Source organism: Oncorhynchus tshawytscha, linkage group LG14 (genome assembly GCF_018296145.1).
Source record: "Oncorhynchus tshawytscha isolate Ot180627B linkage group LG14, Otsh_v2.0, whole genome shotgun sequence".
Classification (NCBI taxonomy): domain Eukaryota; kingdom Metazoa; phylum Chordata; class Actinopteri; order Salmoniformes; family Salmonidae; genus Oncorhynchus; species Oncorhynchus tshawytscha.
The window spans coordinates 35,314,926-35,332,768 of NC_056442.1; the positions used below are offsets into that span (position 1 = coordinate 35,314,926).

At 41.6% G+C, this 17,843-nt stretch overlaps 1 protein-coding gene across 8 annotated transcripts in view; it reads left to right on the plus strand.

The window, feature by feature from the left end:
• The window catches only part of LOC112267114 (2-(3-amino-3-carboxypropyl)histidine synthase subunit 1), a 100,792-nt gene that overhangs the window by 39,520 nt on the left and 43,429 nt on the right, over positions 1 to 17,843 (plus strand). For all 8 annotated transcript variants that reach the window (XM_042297418.1, XM_042297423.1, XM_042297422.1 and 5 more), the window contains one exon: positions 4,016 to 4,137. In XM_042297418.1, the coding sequence (XP_042153352.1) occupies positions 4,016 to 4,137 (122 nt within the window). The remainder of the gene's footprint in view (positions 1 to 4,015; positions 4,138 to 17,843) is intronic.

Sequence of the window (17,843 nt, forward strand, 5' to 3'; positions counted from 1 at the left end):
CTCATCTGTTGATGCAGACCGACTGACTGATTGCTGCTCTGTTGTTCAATGATGATTGACTCTTGTTTAGGGTAGAGGTTGACCGATTAATCGGAATGGCCGATTAGTTAGATTTCAAGTTTTCATTACAATCGGAAATCGGTATTTTTGCGCGCCGATTTCCGATTATTAAAAAAAAATATATATATATATATATATACACACACTGCTCAAAAAAATAAAGGGAACACTTAAACAACACAATGTAACTCCAAGTCAATCACACTTCTGTGAAATCAAACTGTCCACTTAGGAAGCAACACTGATTGACAATAAATGTCATATGCTGTTGTGCAAATGGAATAGACAACAGGTGGAAATTATAGGCAATTAGCAAGACACCCCCAATAAAGGAGTGGTTCTGCAGGTGGTGACGACAGACCACTTCTCAGTTCCTATGCTTCCTGGCCGATGTTTTGGTCACTTTTGAATGCTGGTGGTGCTTTCACTCTAGTGGTAGCATGAGACGGAGTCTACAACCCACACAAGTGGCTCAGGTAGAGCAGCTCATCCAGGATGGAACATCAATGCGAGCTGTGGCAAAAAGGTTTGCTGTGTCTGTCAGCGTAGTGTCCAGAGCATGGAGGCGCTACCAGGAGACAGGCCAGTACATCAGGAGATGTGGAGGAGGTCGTAGGAGGGCAACAACCCAGCAGCAGGACCGCTACCTCCACCTTTGTGCAAGGAGGAGCAGGAGGAGCACTGCCAGAGCCCTGCAAAATGACATCCAGCAGGCCACAAATGTGCATGTGTCTGCTCAAACGGTCAGAAACAGACTCAATGAGGGTGGTATGAGGGCCCGACATCCACAGGTGGGGGTTGTGCTTACAGCCCATATGGCATTTGGCATTTGCCATAGAACACCAAGATTGGCAAATTCGCCACTGGTGCCCTGTGCTCTTCACAGATGAAAGCAGGTTCACACTGAGCACATGTGACAGACGTGACAGAGTCTGGAGACGCCGTGGAGAACGTTCTGCTGCCTGCAACATCCTCCAGCATGACCGGTTTGGCGGTGGGTCTGTCATGGTGTGGGGTGGCATTTCTTTGGGGGGCCGCACAGCCCTCCATGTGCTCGCCAGAGGTAGCCTGACTGCCATTAGGTACCGAGATGAGATCCTCAGACCCCTTGTGAGACCATATGCTGGTGCGGTTGGCCCTGGGTTCCTCCTAATGCAAGACAATGCTAGACCTCATGTGGCTGGAGTGTGTCAGCAGTTCCTGCAAGAGGAAGGCATTGATGCTATGGACTGGCCCGCCCGTTCCCCAGACCTGAATCCAATTGAGCACATCTGGGACATCATGTCTCGCTCCATCCACCAACGCCACGTTGCACCACAGACTGTCCAGGAGTTGGTTGATGCTTTAGTCCAGGTCTGGGAGGAGATCCCTCAGGAGACCGTCCGCCACCTCATCAGGAGCATGCCCAGGCGTTGTAGGGAGGTCATACAGGCACGTGGAGGCCACACACACTACTGAGCCTCATTTTGACTTGTTTTAAGGACATTACATCAAAGTTGGATCAGCCTGTAGTGTGGTTTTCCACTTTAATTTTGAGTATGACTCCAAATCCAGACTTCCATGGGTTGATAAATTTGATTTCCATTGATAATTTTTGTGTGATTTTGTTGTCAGCACATTCAACTATGTAAAGAAAAAAGTATTTAATAAGAATATTTCATTCATTCAGATCTAGGATGTGTTATTTTAGTGTTCTCTTTATTTTTTTGAGCAGTGTGTGTGTGTATATATATATATATATATATATATATATATATATTTATTTAACTAGGCAAGTCAGTTAAGAACACATTCTTATTTTCAATGACTGCCTAGGAACTGTGGGTGAACTGCCTTGTTCAGGGGCAGAATGACAGATTTTCACCTTGTCAGCTCAGGGGTTACAATCTTGCAACCGCACAGTTAACTAGTCCAACGCTCTAACCATTGCACTCCACGAGTAATCTGCCTGTTACGCAAATGCAGTGGAAGCCAAGGTAAATTGCTAGCTAGCATTAAACTTATGTTATAAAAAACAATCAATCATAATCACCAGTTATAACTACTAATCCAGTTTAGCAGGCAATATTAACCAGGTGAAATTGTGTAATTTCTCTTGCGTTCATTACACGCAGAGTTAGGGTATATGCAACAGTTTGGGCTGCCTGGCTCATTGCAAACTAATTTGCCAGAATTTTATGAAATTATGACATACATTGAAGGTTGTGCAATGTAACAAGAAAATCTAGACTTAGGGATGCCACCCGTTAGATAAAATACTGAACGGTTCCGTATTTCACTGAAATAATAAATGTGTTGTTTTCGAAATGATAGTTTCCGGATTCGATCATATTAATGACCAAAGGGTCGTATTTCTGTGTATTATTATGTTATAATTGAGTCTGATTTGATAGAGCAGTCTGACTGAGCAGCAGCAGGCCCGTAATCATTCATTCAAACAGCACTTTCGTGCGTTTTGCCAGCAACTCTTTGCAAGCATAGCGCTGTTTATGACTTCAAGCCTATCAGCCTAATGGCTGGTGTAACTGATGTGAAATGGCTAGCTAGTTAGCTGGGTGTGCGCTAATACTGTTTCAAACGTCACTCGCTTTTAGATTTGGAGTAGTTATTCCCCTTGCGCTGCAAGGGCCGCGATGGGTAACGATGCTTCGAGTGTGGCTGTTGTCGATGTGTTCCTGGTTCGAGCCCAGGTAGGGGCGGGGTGGGCAGAAGCTATACTGTTACACTGGCAATACTATAGTGCCTATAAGAACATCCAATAGTCAAAGGTATATGAAATACAAATGGTATAGAGAGAAATAGTTCTATAAATACTATATTAACTACAACCTACTCTTACCTTGGAATATTGAAGTCTCATGTTAAAAGGAACCACCAGCTTTCATATGTTCTGATGTTCTGAGCAAGGAACTTAAACGTTAGCTTTTTTACATGGCGCATATTACTTTCTTCTCCAACACTTTGTTTTTGCATTATTTAAACCAAATTGAACATGTTTCAATTTTTGAGGCTAAATTGATTTTATTGATGTTTTATATTAAGTTAAAATAAGTGTTAATTCAGTATTGTTGTAATTGTCATTATTACAAATGAAAAAAAAAAATCGGCCGATTTAATCGGGTAGGCTTTTTTTGGTCCGCCAATAATTGGTATCGGTATCGGCGTTGAAAAATCATAATCGGTCGACCTCTAGTTCAGGGACCACCAACCTGACTGCTCTATAGGCCCTACTGATGTTTGGCATGTCAATCATAAAGGGATGGAAAAGCAATATCTGAGTGGTATGACTCATATGAGTCGCTCCTATTCCCTCTACTTGACTTGTCCCACTCAGAAGCAACCAGTAAGTACATGGTAACATGCTGAGCCTGGGGATTGATCTACTTAATGACTTGTCCTAGTCAGAGACAGCCAGTACATGGTAACATGCTGAGACTGGGGATTGATCTATTTAATGACTTGTCCTAGTCAGAGACAACCAGTACATGGTAACATGCTGAGCCTGGGGATTGATCTACTTAATGACTTGTCCCAGTCAGAGAGCCAGTGCATGGTGAGACTGGGGATTGATCTACTTAATGACTTGTCCTAGTCAGAGACAGCCCGTACATGGTAACATGCTGAGACTGGGGATTGATCTACTTAATGACTTGTCCTAGTCAGAGACAGCCAGTGCATGGTGAGGCTGGGGATTGATATACTTTATGACTTGTCCTAGTCAGAGACAGCCCGTACATGGTAACATGCTGAGACTGGGGATTGAGCCTGCTGACCCTATCAGGATGCTCGGAGCCAGGTGGGGTATCACTCGCCATGGTAACCATCGGGAGAGGGGGAGGTCAGTGGGGCTAATAGACTGAGCTGTGTGTGTTGAATGACGGGGACAGTTCAGTTTGTGCTCATGTACGGTCAGAGGAGTGGTTTTCATCATGGTGTGTGTGTGTGTCTGTCCCAGGTTCACAGAGGCAGACACCATTGTGATGGGTGATGTGACGTATGGAGCCTGCTGCGTGGACGACTTCACGGCTCGGGCCCTGGGGGCAGACTTCATGGTGCACTACGGCCACAGCTGCCTCAGTGAGTCTCGCTCTCTCTCAGACAGACGGACGGACAGACAGACAGACAGACAGACAGACAGACAGACAGACAGACAGACAGACAGACAGACAGACAGACAGACAGACAGACAGACAGACAGAGACAGACAGACAGACAGACAGACAGACAGACAGACAGACAGACAGACAGACTGGCAGAAACACACACACACACACAGACAGAAACAAACACACACACAGACAGAAACACACACACACACAGACAGAAACACACACACACACAGACAGAAACACACACACACACAGACAGAAACACACACACACAGAAACAAACACACACACAGAAACAAACACAGAAACAAACACACACACACACGACTCACAGACACAAGGCATCTACTTATTAGTAATCGAATCCCATCCCTAAAGCATACGCAGACATAAATGCACACTCCAGGGTTTCCGTTAGCCGGCTTTTGCCCCCCCAATGAAAAGCTGTTAAATGACCTGGGGGGGAAAAACACCATTGCTTAATAATGCTTATTATTCATTGATGGAAATACATTTGACTGTCAGGCTTATCAGTCTATAGGTTAATTAGCAGAATTAAATTGGCCTGTGTGTATTTTCATTAGTCATGTATCTTATTTATCCAACACAACTATCACAGCACACAGAGACTATGTTGAGCTGGATTTCTCCTGCAGATCCTCAGCTGGTTGCTGCCGGAGTAAACATGTTTTTATAAACCCATTCATTACACAACAAATATTTTATTTGTATTTATTTTTTCTCCCTTTTTTCTCCCCGATTTCGTGGTATCCAATTGGTAGTTACAGTCTTGTCCCATCGCTGCAACTCCCATACGGACTTGGCAGAGGTGAAAGTCGAGAGCCACGCGTCCTCCAAAACACAACACAATCCAGCCAAGGTGCACTGCTTCTTGACACAATGCCCGCTTAACCCGGAAGCACCAATGTGTCGGAGGAAGCACCTGGCCCGCCACAGGAGTCGCTTGAGCGTGATGGGACAAGAACATCCCTGCCGGCCAAACCCTCCCCTAACCTGGTTGACGCTGGGCCAATTGTGCGCCGCCCCATGGGTCTCCCGGTCGCGGCCGGCTGCGACAGAGCCTGGACTCGAACCAGGATCTCTAGAGGCACAGCTAACACTGCGGTGCAGTGCCTTAGACCACAGCTAACACTGCGGTGCAGTGCCTTAGACCACAGCTAACACTGCGGTGCAGTGACTTAGACCACAGCTAACACTGCGGTGCAGTGCCTTAGACCACAGCTAACGATGCGGTGCAGTGCCTTAGACCACAGCTAACACTGCGGTGCAGTGCCTTAGACCACTGTGCCACTAGGGAGGTGCCCATTGCACAACAATTCTAAATGCAATTGCATGTTAAAAACAGTTTTGTGCACGATTAAAAATATATACTATTTTGATTTCTCAACTGGAAATTGAATCGTGCCTCCCATTCACCAGTCAAGTGCAGGAAACAGGCTATCAACACATCACTCACCACTTTACAATGTGAGCTGGAGGCAGTATGCATTTTGAAAACTTACTTCATTGTTTGAAAACTAAATGTTTATTTCATATTATGGAGGCATGTCTTTTACCCTGTTTCAAAGTAGCCAAAATCCCACCATTGAAACATGGATGCAATTCAAAACGTTTTGGTTTCTCAAAATAATTGTCACGTAGTTAATCATAAAATTCTGAATTAAAATGATAAAAAATATCAAAGTTAAGTCAACTAATCCAAAATCAACAGCCTCTGCCATATGGACACATTGATACACTGTGATCCATTAGCGCCTAAAGAAATGAGCGCATGAAACTCATAGCCTATAGGCCAATGCAGCAGTAGGCCTATAACTTCCATTGTGCTTTCACATTGAGGATGGGAGGTTATTGGAAAGATTTATCAAGTAGTTTACTGTGAGGATCTATACCTTTTAATATATTACATTTGCTATGGATGGGAAAAAAACAACACTTTCTTTCATTTCCATGCAGCAGACCAGGTACTTACTTCTATGAGTGTTCAGGTGTGCTTGCTCCCTCAACATTATCAGGACAGAGAAACCAGACTTTGCTCACATGGAGCACTCCAAACAACGAACAATGAAAAAATGGACAAATCTCGTAAATGATGCTTATGAAATAAACCATAGCTTGTTTCTCAAAAATGTAGCAGGTTGTGAACTCTCCAAATAACGTTTCCACTCCAAGAATGAGAGCGGTAACTGACTAATTAATACATGCATTAACAGAAATGTATGTAAACAAATGACGCAGATTAACGGTATATATTCTACTGGTGACATACAGTACCAGTCACAGGTTTGGACACACCTAGTCATTAAAGGGTTTTTCTTTATTTGTACTATTTTCTAAATAATTAGTGAAGACATCACAACTATGAAATAACACATATGGATTCATATAGTAACCAAAAAAGTGTTAAACAAATAAAAACATTTTATATTTGAGATTCTTCAAAGTAGCCACCCTTTATCTTGATGACAGCTTTGTACACGTGTCACCTGGAATGAATTTCAATTAACGGGTGTGCCTTGTTAAAAGTTAATTTGTGGAATTTCTTTCCTTAATGCATTTGAGCCAATCAGTTGTGTTGTGACAAGGTAGGGTTGGTATATAGAAGATAGGCCTATTTGGCAAAAGAACAGCTCAAATAATCAAAGAGAAACGACAGTCCATCATTATTTGAAGACATGAAGGTCAGTCAATCCGGAAAATGTCAAGATCTTTGAAAGTTTCTTCAAGTGCATACACAAAAACCATCAAGCGCTATGATGAAACGGTCTCTCATGAGGACCGCCACAGGAATGGAAGACCAAAAGTTACCTCAGCTGCAGAGGATCAGTTCATTGGTGTTACCAGCCCAAATAAATGCTTCACAGAGTTCAAGTAACAGACACATCTCAACATCAACTGTTCAGAGGAGACTGCATGGTCGAATTGTGGCAAAGAAACCACTACTAAAGGTCACCAATAAGAAGAAGAGACTTGCTTGGGCCAAGAAACACAAGCAATGGACATTAGACTGGTGGAAATCTGTCCTTTTGGCCTGAAGAGTACAAATGTGATATTTTTGGTTCCAACTGCCATGTCTTTGTGAGACGCAGAGTAGGTGAACGGATGATCTCTGCGTGTGTGGTTCCCACCATGAAGCATGGAGGAGGTGGTGTGGGGGTGCTTTGCTGGTGACACTGTCAGTGATTTATTTAGAATTCATGGCACACTTAACCAGCATGGCTGCCACAGTACTCTGCAGTGATGCAGCGATCATCGCGTTTTCACTTAGTGGGGCTGTCATTTGTTTTTCAACAGGACAATGACCCAAAACACCTCCATGCTGTGTAAGGGCTATTTGACCAATAAGGAGAGTGATGGGATGCTACATCAGATGACCTGGCCTCCACAATCACCCGACCTCAACCCAATTGAGATGGTTTGTGATGATTTAGACAGCAGAGTGAAGGAAAGCAGCCAACAAGTGTTCAGCATATGTGTAAACTCCTTCAAGACTGTTGGACAAGCATTTCAGGTGACGCTGGTTGAGAGAATGCAAGTGTGCAAAGCTGTCATCAAAGGAAAGGGTGGCTACTTTGAAGAATCTCAAATATATTTCGTTTTGTTGAACACTTTTTTCCTTACAACATGATTCAATATATGTTATTTCATCATTTTGATGTCATCACTATTATTCTACAATCTACAAAATAGTAAAAATAAAGAAAAACCCTTAAAATGAGTAGGTGTGTCAACTTTTGACTGGTACTGTGTATGTGTGTGTGTGTGTGTATGGTATGGCATGGTATGGTGTGTGCGTGCGTGCGTGCGTGCATGCACAGTTGAAGTCGGAAGTTTACATACACCTTAGCCAAATACATTTAAACTCAGTTTTTAACAAATTCTTGACAAGTAATCTTAGTACACATTCCCTGTCTTAGGTCAGTTAGGGTCACCACTTATTTTAAGAATGTTAAATGTCAGAATAATAGTAGAGAGAGTGATTTATTTCAGCTTTTATTTATTTCATCACATTCCCAGTGGGTCAGAAGTTTACACACACTCAATTAGTATTTGGTAGCATTGCCTTTAAATTGTTTAACTTGGGTCCAACGTTTCGGGTAGCCTTCCACAAGCTTCCCACAATAAGTTGGGTGAATTTTGACCCATTCCTCCTGACAGAGCTGGTGTAACTGAGTCAGGTTTGTAGGCCTCCTTGCTTGCATGCACTTTTTCAGTTCTGCCCACAAATGTTCTATAGGATTGAGGTCAGGGCTTTGTGATGGCCACTTCAATACCTTGACTTTGTTGCCCTTAAGCTATATTGCCACAACTTTGGAAGTGTGCTTGGGGTCATTGGACATTTAGAAGACCCATTTGTGACCAAGCTTTAACTTCCTGACTCTGATGTCTTGAGATGTTGCTTCAATATATCCACATCATTTTCATCCCTCATGATGCCATCTATTTTGTGAGGTGCACCGGTCCCTCCTGCAGCAAAGCACCCCGACGGTGCCACCACCGTGCTTCAAGGGTTGGGATGGTCTTCTTCGGCTTGCCAGCATCCCCCCTTTTCCTCCAAACATAACAATGGTCATTATGGCCAAACAGTTCTATTTTTGTTTCATCAGACCAAAGGACATTTCTCCAAAAGTGCGATCTTTGTCCCCATATGCAGTTGTAAACCGTAGTCTAGCTTTTTTATGGCGGTTTTGGATCAGTGGCTTCTTCCTTGCTGAGTGGCCTTTCAGGTTGTCGATATAGGACTTGTTTTACTGTGGATATAGATACTTTTGTACCGTTTCCTCCAGCATCTTCACATGGTCCTTTGCTGTTGTTCTGGGATTGATTTGCACTTTTCGCACCAAAGTAGGTTCATCTTCAGGAGACAGAACGCGTTTCCTTCCTGAGCTGTGTGGTCCCATGGTGTTTAAACTTGTTGTTTTTACAGATGAACGTGGTACCTTCAGGTGTTTGGAAATTGCTCCCATGGATGAACCAGACTTGTGGAGGTCTACAATTTTTTTTCTGAGGTCTTGGCTGATTTCTTTAGATTTTCTTATGACATCAAGCAAAGAAACACTGAGTTTGAAGGTTGGCCTTGAAATACATCCACAGGAGCACCTCCAATTGACTCAAATTATATAAATTAGCCTATTAGAAGCTTCTAAAGTCATCACATAATTTTCTGGAATTTTCCAAGCTATTTAAAGGCACAGTCAACTTAGTGTACAGTATGTAAACTTCTGACCCACTGGAATTGTGATACACTGAATTATAAGTGTAATAATCTGTCTAAACAATTGTTGGAAAAATTACTTGTGTCATGCACAGAGTAGATGTCCTAACCGACTTGCCAAAACTATAGTTTGTTAACAAGAAATTTGTGGAGTGGTTGAAAAACTAGTTTTAATGACTCCGACCTAAGTTTATGTTAACTTCCGACTTCAACTGTATGTAAATTAGTTATTTTTGTTATTTAAATATATATATATATATATATATATATATATATATATATATATATATATATATATATATATATATATATATATATATATATATACAGTGCCTTGCGAAAGTATTCGGCCCCCTTGAACTTTGCGACCTTTTGCCACATTTCAGGCTTCAAACATAAGGATATAAAACTGTATTTTTTTGTGAAGAATCAACAACAAGTGGGACAAAATCATGAAGTGGAACGACATTTATTGGATATTTCAAACTTTTTTAACAAATCAAAAACTGAAAAATTGGGCGTGCAAAATTATTCAGCCCCCTTAAGTTAATACTTTGTAGCGCCACCTTTTGCTGTGATACAGCTGTAAGTCGCTTGGGGTATGTCTCTATCAGTTTTGCACATCGAGAGACTGGAATTTTTTCCCATTCCTCCTTGCAAAACAGCTCGAGCTCAGTGAGGTTGGATGGAGAGCATTTGTGAACAGCAGTTTTCAGTTCTTTCCACAGATTCTCGATTGGATTCAGGTCTGGACTTTGACTTGGCCATTCTAACACCTGGATATGTTTATTTTTGAACCATTCCATTGTAGATTTTGCTTTATGTTTTGGATCATTGTCTTGTTGGAAGACAAATCTCCGTCCCAGTCTCAGGTCTTTTGCAGACTCCATCAGGTTTTCTTCCAGAATGGTCCTGTATTTGGCTCCATCCATCTTCCCCTCAATTTTAACCATCTTCCCTGTCCCTGCTGAAGAAAAGCAGGCCCAAACCATGATGCTGCCACCACCATGTTTGACAGTGGGGATGGGGATGGGCTGTGTTGCTTTTACGCCAAACATAACGTTTTGCATTGTTGCCAAAAAGTTACATTTTGGTTTCATCTGACCAGAGCACCTTCTTCCACATGTTTGGTGTGTCTCCCAGGTGGCTTGTGGCAAACTTTAAACAACACTTTTTATGGATATCTTTAAGAAATGGCTTTCTTCTTGCCACTCTTCCATAAAGGCCAGATTTGTGCAATATACGACTGATTGTTGTCCTATGGACAGAGTCTCCCACCTCAGCTGTAGATCTCTGCAGTTCATCCAGAGTGATCATGGGCCTCTTGGCTGCATCTCTGATCAGTCTTCTCCTTGTATGAGCTGAAAGTTTAGAGGGACGGCCAGGTCTTGGTAGATTTGCAGTGGTCTGATACTCCTTCCATTTCAATATTATCGCTTGCACAGTGCTCCTTGGGATGTTTAAAGCTTGGGAAATCTTTTTGTATCCAAATCCGGCTTTAAACTTCTTCACAACAGTATCTCGGACCTGCCTGGTGTGTTCCTTGTTCTTCATGATGCTCTCTGCGCTTTTAACGGACCTCTGAGACAATCACAGTGCAGGTGCATTTATACGGAGACTTGATTACACACAGGTGGATTGTATTTATCATCATTAGTCATTTAGGTCAACATTGGATCATTCAGAGATCCTCACTGAACTTCTGGAGAGAGTTTGCTGCACTGAAAGTAAAGGGGCTGAATAATTTTGCACGCCCAATTTTTCAGTTTTTGATATGCTAAAACAGTTTGAAATATCCAATAAATGTCGTTCCACTTCATGATTGTGTCCCACTTGTTGTTGATTCTTCACAAAAAAATACAGTTTTATATCTTTCTGTTTGAAGCCTGAAATGTGGCAAAAGGTCGCAAAAGTTCAAGGGGGCCGAATACTTTCGCAAGGCACTGTATTAGCAAAAAAAAATCTCTCTTTTGTTTTTATGTTTGAAAATGCCATTTCTTTGCCTGCTTCGTTACATGAGTTTTGTGTTCTGTTAAGATGCATTATTATCCTCTACATGTGACTTCTGTCCTTCTGAGCCCTGGAATAGAATCTCTGACACACACACACACACACCACACATACTCGGGGCATAAGTATGATAGACAGACACCATGGCCTCCAGCCTTGTTATAAAACAGCAAGATCAATACCAGCAGCACATACAGAATGTAGGTTTTGTACTATAAGTGCCTGACACTGGGTAGTACTCAATAGCTCAGTATGTGTGCTTAGCTGCAGCTTTGTAAGGCCTGTCAGACCTTTAGAGGCTGGACAGCAGCACATTTACTCAGACGATCAATGGAAAACATGCATTAGGGCTGTCCTTTGAAAAGCCTGTTCAGATCTTAAGGACCCTTCATTCCCTGCGCTGCTCTCATCCTGTCTGCAGCACAATATAGCAGGAAATGCTGAATCGATATTTGTGAAATCTCCTTGGCAGAACGAGTTGAACAAGGCTCACTCTCCCAAATACCACACCTGACCACAAGAATATGAATCCAATACACCAGCTGACTGCTTTAACAAACCAACAAGCAAACAAGACATACTCTCTAGCCAACCAACCAACAGACATACATCACCCACTCTCTGTGTTCTGCACTCACATACAAGAGAATATGTCTAGAAGGCCAGCATCCCACAATCGCCTCTTCACTGTTGACGTTGAGGGTACTATTTAATGAAGCTGCCAGTTGAGGACTTGTGAGGCGTCTGTTTCGCAAACTAGACACTCTAATGTACTTGTCCTTTTGCTCAGTTGTGCACCGGGGCTTCCCACTCCTCTTTTTATTCTGGTTAGAGACAATTTGCGTGAATGGAGTAGTACACAGCGTTGTATGGGATCTTCAGTTTCTTGGCAATTTCTCGCATGGAATAGCCTTCATTTCTCAGAAAAAGAATAGACTGACAAGTTTGAGAAGAAAGATCTTTGTTTCTGGCCATTTTGAGCCTGTAATCGAACCCACAATGGCTGATGCTCCAGATACTCAACTAGTCTAAACTAGTCCAGTTTTATTGCTTCTTCAATCAGAACAACACTTTTCAGCTGTGCTAACATAATTGCAAAAGGCTTTTCTAATGATCAATTATCCTTTTAAAATTATAAACTTGGCTTAACTAACACAACGTGCCATTGGAAAACAGAAGAGATGGTTGCTGATAATGGGCCTCTGTACGCCTATGTAGATATTCCATTAAAAATCTGCCGTTTTTAGCTACAATAGTCATTTACAATTTACAAGTCATTTACAATGTCTACACTGTATTTCTGACGAGGTAGCCATGAGAAAAGTATATATTTTTTAAAATTGTAACCTTGCTAGTCAATTAAGAACAAATTCTTATTTTCAATGAACAAGGAACAACTGGAACAACTGCCTTGTTCAGGTGCAGGCCGACAGATTTTTACCTTGTCAGCTGGGGGATTCGATTTTGCAACCTTTCGGTTACTAGTCCAACGCTCTAACCACTAGGCTACCTGCTGCTTGATTAGACATGTACATACAAGTGCTCATGTCAAATTCTGACCGACCGGCTCAATTCGTAAAAATTGAAATGGTGTGTTTTACATTGGATAAAAGTAGAGACCCAGGGCTAGAAAATTGTATATCATACACTACAGTTCAGGAACAATGGGAAAGTAATTCTGCTTTGAAAGTTGATAAACTTGTAACCCCACTTTTGAGAAATTGACCTTTGAATGTTTTGGTACCTACTGGAGAGCTCTTCTTTGTCTACACCCATTCAGCATCGTTCACACCCTCTTAAGCTTTATCCCCACCCATCTCTTTAACTTCCTGGTGACGGGGGCAGTATTTTCACGTCCGGATTAAATGCATGCCCAAATTAGACTGCCTGCTACTCAGCCCCAGAAGATAAGATATGCAATTGTAGATTTGGATAGAAAACATTCTGAAGTTTCTAAAACTGTTTGAATCATGTTTGTGAGTATAACAGAACCTATTTAGCAGGCGATACCTCGAGGACAAACCATTCAGATTTTTTGGTTTTGTTGAGGTCACTCTCTTTTCAATGGGTTTTCATTGGGAATCCAGATTTCTAAGGGACCTTCTTGCAGTTCCTACCACTTCCACTGGATGTCACCAGTCTTTAGAGATTGGTTGAGGTTTTTCCTTTGTGTAATGAAGAAGTAGCCCTGTTCAGAACGAGGGTCACTTGTAGTGTACTGTTAGATAGAGGTGCATGACCAGAAAGCTAGCTACAGTTTGTTTTCCTCCTGTATTGAACACAGATCATCCCGTCTTCAATATTATCGATTATTTACGTTAAAAAATACCAAAAGTTGTATTACAAAAGTAGTATGAAATGTTTTGGCAAAGTTTACAGGTAACTTTTGAGATATTTTGTAGTCACATTGCACAAGTTGGAACCGGTGTTTTTCTGGATCAAACGCGCCAAATAAATGGACATTTTGGATATATATCGACGGAATTAATCGAACAAAAGGACCATTTGTGATGTTTATGGGACATATTGGAGTGCCAACAAAAGAAGCTCGTCAAAGGTAAGGCATGAGGGTTGAAATATGCTTTTCTCTCTTTGTTTACGGGGGTGCTATACTCAGATAATAGCATTGTTTGCTTTCGCCGAAAAGCCTTTTTGAAATCTGACATGTTGGCTGGTTTCACAACAACTGTAGCTTTAATTTGCTATCTTGCATGTGTGATTTAATGAAAGTTTGATTTTTATAGTAATTTATTTGAATTTGGCGCTCTGCATTTTCCCTGGCTTTTGGCCAGGAAAAAAGCTAGCATCCCACATATCCCAGAGAGGGATCTGTCCGAACAACCGCAATCAAGTACCCAAGCTAACTGGCTAACGTTGAACAGCTCACTCTTACCATTTTACTCACCTTAGCAGAGCTGGTTAGGCTTTTTAAAAATTATTATATTTTTTTTTACACCCTTTTCTCCTCAATTTTTGTGATATCCAATTGGTAGTTACGGTCTTGTCCCATCGCTGCACCAGCCGTACGGTCTCGGGAGAGGCAAAGGTCAAGAGCCGTGCATCCTCCAAAACACGACCCCGCCAAGCCTCACTGCTTCTTGAAACAATGCTCGCTTAACCTGGAAGCCAGCCGCACCAATGTATCGGAGGAAACGCCATACACCTGGCGACCATGTCAGCATGCATTGCGCCCGGCCCTCCACAGGAGTCACTAGAGCGCGATGGGACAAGGACAGCCCAGCCGGCCAAACCCTCCCCTACTCCAGGACGACTCTTGGCCAATTGTACGCCGCCTCATGGGTCGGTCGGTCGCAGCCGGCTGCAACACAGCCTCGGATCGAACCAACGTCTGTAGTGGTTAGGCTGTTTTTATGTTATCCAAAGCCTTGGTGACTGCAACTGTGCTGCTGGCAAAAATGTATATATTTTTTTGCCAACAGCTATATTAAACAGGTATTGAGCATTTGTAAATTTGTCAGTTATTCTGCGCTCTTTACCAGCTACGTCTATGAACAGCTGTCATGTCGCAGTGACATCATGAACATTCTATTGAAATGGATACGTGCATATTGGAGTTGTTTTATTCTGCCCTCGCAAAAGAGTCCCCTTCTTAAGCTTTGCAGATAGATAAACTCAGTACAACTACTGTGTTGAAGTAGGATTTATTGCCACCGCTTCGTAGGTACGGTAATAGTGACTGAAATTAGTAAAACTAAAATATAGAAAGAAAAGAACAATGAGTATAACTTATTGTATGCTAGCTGATTACTAGGCTTAATTCTCAATATAGTATTTGTATACATGTTCATAAACAGAAATATGCATCATTATGCACTCAGACGAGAGTCAGACTAGATTGCCAGAGCGAATTTCCCAGCTACGTCTATCAACAGCGGTGGTGTCGCAATGAATTCAGAACATTCTATTGAAATGGATACTTGCATAGTGGAGTATTTAGGTAAGGCATGTAGCTAGCTAGCTAAACAATGAACCATAATCCCAACTCATGATGTTACTGCTCTGCATGAATCTGCAGGTAGGTGACCAACCAGGTTCAATGTTAGCTAGCTAACATTAGGCTATAACTATCAAAGCAAATGGCTCTGAGATAAGAATATTACTACACAGATCATACACATAACGTTAGCTGGCGAGCCAGCTAAAGTTAGCTAGCTAACTAACAGTATACTTTTAACTTGAAATGAAAACAACTTTTTGACTAAACTAGAAATGTGTAATGTCTGAAAATGTAGGTAGCTGTCTTAACTGTATAACGTAAACTCACTCACTTTTGTACAACGCCTTGGTCCGTACAATTTACCTCATTTCAGCACCCAAAAAACGTAGTACTTCCAGATCAACTGTAATGTCAATACCATTGTAAAGCACAATTTCTCCCCTTTCCAACAAAATCCATGACGAGACCTCCACGCTGCACGTTTCTGCATGATTCAAGAAGGCAATGAGCTCCATCGGGTCTTTTTAAAAATGGCGGGTGGGGAAGTGAAACTAATGAGTGATAGTGAGAAGTAGAGATGTCGTGTGGGGAAACAGCTTTTTTCACTCGATCTTTCCAACTTATCACCTTATCGCCTCTAAAATGTAAGTAAAGCACTATTTACATTATATAATGTGTAATTACATACCTATTTGAAGGTTTGAATCGGGTTTTTAGGGCGGTGCTAAAGTGATCTTCAGAAGTTAACAGTGGCTTTTGAGAGTCATGATCGCTTGCAGTGATGACGCAAAAAATTACTTGAAATCCCCCTTACCCCCGTCACTGTCCGTTTCTTGTTTTTAAACTGTGAGAGAAGTGCTACACCTGGTAGAGAGAGATTGTAAGACAGAAATAGTTGCTTTATGCGTGCTGTACGTTACGGCATGACACGTCACGATGTACCGGAGGGTCAGTTTTTTAAAACTTTTCTCCAATACTATAGAGCCATTACCATGTCGATCAACGCTTGAATAGAAACGTAGTTCATACCCCAGACTTTGATGTCGCTACAGTCCCATTAGTTTTCTTTGCAGCCTCGTTTGAATGTCGCGGTTGCGCACATTTGTATGGAATGGGGTGAGTTTACTTTACATTTCTGGACGCTTCTCCCTCTCTGTCACAGATGCCATGGTTGCCCTTAGTTTGAAGATGTTATCCGGAGACAGGTGTTTTCTCCATCTCCTTAGCTATCATACTGTAATTCCACTGATTTCAAAATGCGGTCGTCCAGAAAGTGGAGAGCAACACTTATTAATGCAGTTCTACTACACAATATATATAGTTTTTAATAGCTGCTTTAGACAGAATTACCTACACATACTGACCATCTCAAATAGACAGAAGCGTGGCAGACCAATCCGAACTCATCTCTCGGCATGTCCGTCCCACTCATTTTCTCAGCCAATCATGGCTAAACCAACTAGGCTGATAATTTAACAATTTTATTTGTATTTACAGATGGCATACACATTTGTTATTAAGGCACATTTAAGTCCACATGTTCCAGAAGGCATTTCTGCAACAACATCAAAAATAATTTTTATTCAAAAAACGAGTCACAATTGAAACGAGTCACAATTGGCTCCCTATTTAATAAGATGGAGAACAAGCTATGAAGGAAGCATACTGAAGTTTTGGTGCAGGTACAGTCAACTTGCGCAAAAATAATATGGCGACATTGTCAAAACGATACTGTATATCGTCAAAAGTAATATCCCGATATGTAACTGTATTGAATTTTTCCCCCTCATCACTATAGTCCAAATGCTGTATTAAAACAATGAAATTCTTTATGAAGTTGGTAGGCATCAGGACTTGGGTCAATACCATATCAAGTCATTAGAATGATGAACAGTTCCTTTAGAAAATATTCTCACCCCTTGACTTATTCCACATTTTGTTGTGTTACAGCCTGAATTCAAATGTATTAAATTGAGATTGTGTGTCACTGGCCTACACACAATACCCCATAATGTCAAAGTGGAATTATGTTTTACATTTTTTATATCTAATTAATTAAAAATGAAAGCTGAAATGTCATGAGTCTAAGTACTCAACCCCTCTGCTAAGGCAAGCCTAAATAAGTTCAGTGGTAATAATGTGCTTAACAAGTCACATAATAAGTTGCATGGACTCACTCTGTGTGCAATAATAGTGTTTAACATGATTTTTGAATGACTACCTCATCTCTAAATTCCACACGTACAATTATCTGTAAGTTCCCTCAATCGTGCAGTGAATTTCAAACACAGATTCAAACACAAAGATCAGGGATGTTTTCCAATGCCTCGCAATGAAGGGCACCTATAGGTAGATGGGTAATAAAGCAGACATTGAATATTAATTTTATGGTGAAGTTATTCATTACACTTTGGAGGATATATCAATACATCCAGTCACTACAAAGATACAGGCGTCCTTCCTAACTCAG